This window comes from Asparagus officinalis, chromosome 5, assembly GCF_001876935.1.
Source record: "Asparagus officinalis chromosome 5, Aspof.V1, whole genome shotgun sequence".
In the NCBI taxonomy this organism is placed as follows: domain Eukaryota; kingdom Viridiplantae; phylum Streptophyta; class Magnoliopsida; order Asparagales; family Asparagaceae; genus Asparagus; species Asparagus officinalis.
Genome location: NC_033798.1, coordinates 102,446,670 through 102,452,633, shown reverse-complemented (window position 1 = coordinate 102,452,633; position 5,964 = coordinate 102,446,670). Strand labels below are relative to the sequence as shown.

General features: G+C 41.4%; 1 protein-coding gene across 1 annotated transcript; it reads left to right on the top strand.

Annotated features, from left to right (window-relative positions):
• On the top strand, positions 5,005-5,511 carry LOC109842271 (pentatricopeptide repeat-containing protein At1g61870, mitochondrial-like). The gene has a single exon (XM_020411169.1). It carries the CDS (start codon positions 5,005-5,007, stop codon positions 5,509-5,511), a length of 507 nt encoding a protein of 168 aa, XP_020266758.1.

Genomic DNA, 5,964 nt, shown 5'->3' with positions numbered 1-5,964 from the left:
ATTTCTCCTCTTCGTAAACGGATTTTTGTGTATATACCCTCAATCTATTTTGTTTGAAAATTTATCTCCAAATCTAGATATTTGTTAGTTTAAACAAGTGAAAGTTACTGTAACCTGACAGCTACAATAACTTTCAAACAAAAACAACCCAACCAAACAGCCCCTTATTGTTTCTGCACATTTGCAATGGAATATAATAAATTATAAAAAGCACCACTTTAATATTCTAAATTGCAAAAAAATATGAACACTCTAACATCTTAAATCGTAAAAAAAAAATAGGGAAAAATGCTTCCAGCCCCCAAAACACAAGAAAAACGCTTCCCACCCCCAAGACTTTTTCAACGCCCTCAAAACCCCCAAATTCGTAATAACTATGCACTGAGCCCCCAAAACACAAAGCCCAAGAATTTTACACAGCTAAAGACTATAATACCCTTTATCTCTCTTATGGGCATTGATTACCTCCTCCCCCCTCCAGTGCTTCTCCCTGATGTCCCTATCCCCGACCGTCGTCGTCCCCTGCGGCGTCCGCGAGCTCAAGTCCGACGAGCGCGGGCTCTACCTCATCCACCTCCTCCCTCCTCACCGCGCCAACCACATCGCCGCCGGCTCCCTCGACCACGCCAACGGCTGCCTCGGCGAGATCGCTGACGGCGAGGTCGCGGAGCTCGCCGGAGATCTCGTTGGAGGCGAGAGAAAGGACCCTGAGCTCGGCGGAGGAGGGGAGAGAGGAGAGGAGGGAGTCGTTGAGGAGGTTGGCGGAGAGGTCGAGGTGACAAAGGTAAAGTGGGAGGAAGAGGTCGGAGGGGAGGGAGCCGAGGAGGCGGGTGCCAGGCAAATGAATTCTTTATCGGAAGAACTACCACAGCTAGCAAAATAGCATGAAGAAGAAGGAGAAGAAGTCCTAGAAGCTAGCGGTAGCAGAGGGGGTCCTCTCCCAACACAACCTCAAGTCCGTCGACCTCTTCAGGGGCAAGAGGATTTCCGAGCTGAGCAACGCCGAGAAGCTCGACGGATTCACGAGGGGAGCTGATCAAGGAGAAACACTGTCGGGAATCGGAGCCGGTCCCGACGGTTCTGATCAAGGGAGCAGCGACGCCCAGATCATCGTCGGCTACCATCTCAATAGCGTTCACCAGCTCTTCTTCTTTGACGTTAGCAACGTGGCCTTGATTGATTATGCATGCTAGCTGTTTGATTAATTATAAATCTTGTAATATATATTCTGCTGGTGTTCTATATTGCTAGCTAGTTGGTTAACTAATCTCTTGGATTGTTATTATATTATAATGCCCGTGTCCATAAAGATTGAGAGACTAGTAACTGTAGGTTGCATTCAGTGATAGTGTACGTTGCATTAACTTATATCGCATGCAATATATCCAGTTGCAGCTCTTTAATTAAGTGGTTGTTAAGGTTATACGCGTTGGTTGTTAAGCTTACGAGTTTTTTCTTAAGGTTACGTGTTGATTGTTAAGGTTAGGATTTAGTTGTTAAGGTTAAGTATTGGTTGTTAAGGTTATACACGTTGGTTGTTAAGGTTACGGGTTGCTTGTTAAGATTACGCGTTGGTCGTTAATGTTATGGGTTGCTTGTTAAGGTTACGCGTTGATTGTTAATGTTACGAGTTGGTTGTTAAGGTTACAGTTAACCTTAATAACCAACCCGTAACCTTAACAATCAACACGTAACTTTAATAAGCAACCTGTAACCTTAACAACCAACGCGTATAACCTTAACAACCACTTAATTAAAGAGCTGCAACTGGATATATTGCATGCGATATAAGTTAATGCAACGTACACTATCACTGAATGCAACCTCATCAGTTAGTATCAGAGCCAGAGCGAGGTTATTTCCTACTATGGCCACCAATGATAACGAAGTTAATCACCCCCCTGATCTTGGGCAACTTGTTGATGTCCTAGATCGACGTATTGAAGAAAATCATCACGGAGATTAGAAACTTGACTACTGCCATAAACAAAGGGAATCGAAACAAAGTCAATGATGAGGTGCGTGCCTGGGATGTTGGCCTGGGATGTTGCTCGTGATCAACCTACTAGGGCTAGTGTTCATGCTCACGTCAAAATTAAGGTGGTGAGAACTCAGATATTGAGGATTTTGGAGTGCTTGAGGAAGACGTTGTTGTTGATGAATGGAAACATGGTCCTGATTATCGTGCTAGGGTTAAGAATTTTCCCTACTTTTGGGGTAACCTCAACATTGAAGAGTTTCTTGATTGGCTTCACCATATTGAGAAGTTTTTCGAATTTCAATCCATCCTAGAAGGAAAGCAAGTTTTTTTGGTGGCCTACAAGTTGCAAGGTGGAGTTGCAGCATGATGGGATCAACTTCAAATCAATTGAATTCTACAACACAAATTACTGATAAGTACTTAGCATTGTATGAAGAGAGAGTTGTGATACAGACTTTTACCTGCAGATTACAACCTAATCTTATGTTCTCAATTTCAAAATTGTCACAAGGCAATTCAATTATGAAAAGAGATAAATCAGTCAAACATAGCATTGAATTTTTCTCCTTCTAATTAATACAGTTCCTATGAAAGATAGTTTGTTTGATTTTGAAATCAACTATGGATCCAAAAAAGCTAGCAGGACAGTTATAACTACACAAATAACAAAAACAAAACGGAGACAATTGGTGATGAATAAGTTCTCTTCAATTGGCTATTCAAATATTGTCATTGAGCTCCAAGATTGAATTGATGTTTTCAAAATCAATGAAATGTCAAGAGTTGAAATACAACACAGTAAGCCATCATAGACAAAAGTATCAAGCTGGAGACATTGTGAGATGGACTTGAAACTAAGTGTTGTTGATTTGACTTTTACATAGTTCATGGATGCAGTTATTCTACCAAATGATGATCAACTATGATACTCTAAAAAAAATCAAAGGATGTAACGGAGGAACTTGACTCAAACATAAGTCCTCATATGAGAAATCCCAAGAGTCAAAGCTTTATTTAGAAGCCATCTACAAAACGAAAAGATTTCTGCACTTCCGAGCGATGGTTTTCAATTTGCACTTGCTCCTTTGCAAAGTGAACCAAGTTTAGAAAATTCTGTAGCCGAAGGTTGGTTCTTTTCTTTTTGTGTAGGGTTCAGATGCTTATAAGCATATCGTTTAAAATTATTTCATGAAAGATATTTGATGATAGATCATCTGCATAAGGAATCGCAGCCTAAGAAAACCTGCTATAAGTTTAAGATGAAGAAGATTGCTGATTTGACTGAGTTTCACCTAATTAGGCCACTTTTCTTTTAGCCAAAACTCGAGGATAAGTTTTATTTAGGGAGAGGAGAATGATGTAGTGGCAATAACTAATGTTTTTGGAATAAATACGATCATGCGAAAGTGGGACGATTGAAGCAAAAGAGTATTCTCGGACGGATTCTAATATACAATTTTGGAGGATCATATATTTTGACTCGCTCTATAGAATCATTATTATTATATGTTTTTAAAAATCTTAGGAAGCGCTTTATACATAAAGTTAATTTGCAACATTCATTTCAAAGATATTTGTCTTTAAGCTCAACTGTACATAGAATTCAGGGTTACTTTTAGTTTTCTAGTTTTTATAGAAAGTTTTTTATGTAAGGATTTCTCTTAGCTTTAAGAAAAGGCTATAGTCTTATATTTTTTTATTGTTTTGTACCCTATACAAGGGGAACAAATTCATGTAGGGTTTTAAATTGATTATTATTAATTTCAAGAGTATTCTACTCCTAGAGTTTCTAGGATTTGTACCATTTTACTCATACTAGAATAAGTAATTATCTCTTTTCATTAAGTTTCGACTATATTTCTACTATATTTCATTCTCACTTCTCTGTTGTTTGCTTATTCGTCACCCTCGTGTGAATGTTTAGTCAAAATACTGATAGTCTTAGAGATGCGATCTTTGTGTTACCTAAAAAGTTGCAATCTTTGGCACGTTATATCATGAAGCCATTTGTGTATTTACAAATTTACCCTCTAAATCTTTATACTTGCAAAAAATTTCTCGTTGATCTTTTTACCTCTTAGTTTTAAGTGAGGCTTTTTTGCAACAATACCCTAAGTACACAAATATACAAAATAAAATGAATCATATCTATCGTAATCAATGATGTACCAAGGATGTGAAGCTCAAGGTGCACACTTACTTCTTCGCTTAAAAAATATTTTTAAAAAAAAACCTAGAGTCTTAGACTTGACAACCCAAACAAAAAGGGAAAATTGCTTGAAGGAACCAAAGAAAGTTAGGCCAAGCATTCTCAACCCCAACCCAAGAACTACAACCCCAAAGATCTAAAATTAAAAAATATGTGCAACCAAATCCCAAACCCACTGCCCAAGAAAATCACTTCCCAATTTAAAACCCGCTCAAGCTACAAATGTCCACGGCTCCTCCGCCTCGCCGCCTCCATCACCAGCCATTTCTCAACTCGGCCTCTCTCGATCTCTCTCCCCTCCGGCTCCTACGTCGTCCTCACCTCCAAGCAAAAATCGCTCGCCGCCCTCTCCCTCCTCAAAAACAAATCCCCCGTAATCCCCTCCCCCTCCCCCGCCGGCACCGGGACACCTCCGACGTCCTCTCCATCTGCTCCGCCGCCTTCTCATGCCCCTCCTCCCACCTGACTCGCACCCTCCTCTCCCTCCCGTCTCCCGCCTCTCCTCCTTTACCCCTCCGTCCGTCCGCTCCCTCATCTCCCCCCTCCTCTCCGCTAGTAATGTGTCCCAAGTCCATGTGTCCGTCTTCGGCCAAGCCCGCCTCCTCGACGATGCCACCTCCGCCTTCCGCTCCCATCCCTCCACCCAAACCCTCAACTCCCTCCTCTTCGCCTCCCTCCTTGCTGGCGACCACCCCGCTGCCGCCAAGTTCTTCACCGACCTTGTCGTGCCCGACAACATCGTCCCAGATGTCGAGACTTACAAACCCTCATCAAGTCGTTCGCCGAATCGGGCTCCACTCGCTCCACCTACTCGATGTTCGATGAAATGAAGAGCAAAAACAAGCCCAATTCGACCGCTTTTACTAATGCGATCTCAGGTTTCTATAGGGAGCAGAAGTTGGAGGACGTGGATAAGGTTTTGGGGTTGATGAAAGAGTATGGGTTAAACCCAGGTTCGAATTCGGTGTATAATGTGAGGATTGATGGACTATGTAAGTTGACGAGGACGATGGAGGTGAAGGATTTGTATAGGGAGATGTTGTTGAAGGGGATGAAGCCGAATTGGGTGATATATTATCTTTTGATTGTTGGATTTTGCAAAGAAGTGATGTTGGAGGAGGCTAAAAGAATGTATGAGGAGATGGGGAAGAAAAGGGTTGTGCCTGGAGAGGGTTGGTGTTATTTTAGCTTGATACATTATTTGTGTCAGGGTGGAGATTTTGAGGCTGCCATGGGAGTTTATAAGGATGCAATGGGAAAAAATTGGATGCCAGGGTTTAAGACGATGAAGGTGCTAGTGAATGGATTGGTGAACAATTAGCAAAGAGGTTGTGGACTCGGGGAGCAAATCAAATGAGGACGAGGAGGAGGTTGAGAAGGCAATGAGGCAGATGTATGGGCTTGGATTAGGGATGAGGAGGATGATGCAGATTCACTCGAGCCCGTCCGATTAGAATCTGCACAATTCTTGGGGCTCTCCTGTTGATGATGATGATGAGAAAGAGAACAAAATATGATTTTTTGGGGAGAGGACATAGGATTTGTACCTAATTTAGTGCACCCAAAAAAGAAGAAGAAAAGGGAATTTTGTTTGCTTTAAATTTGAGTTTTGAGTTTATTGTTTGTACTACACATTGTTGTAGATTGGTTCTACGAAGGAAATGGAATGGTGGGTTGGAATTGTAACTTTCTGATGTATTTTTGTTTGATGGGTTAAAATCCTTTGTAAGGATGATTTTGATCCAGTTAGAGTTTAATTTAGGAGTATTGTTAT

Coding starts and splice junctions, on each gene's coding strand:
- LOC109842271 (XM_020411169.1), top strand. CDS start 5,005: ATGTTCGATGAAATGAAGAGCAAAAACAAGCCCAATTCGACCGCTTTT.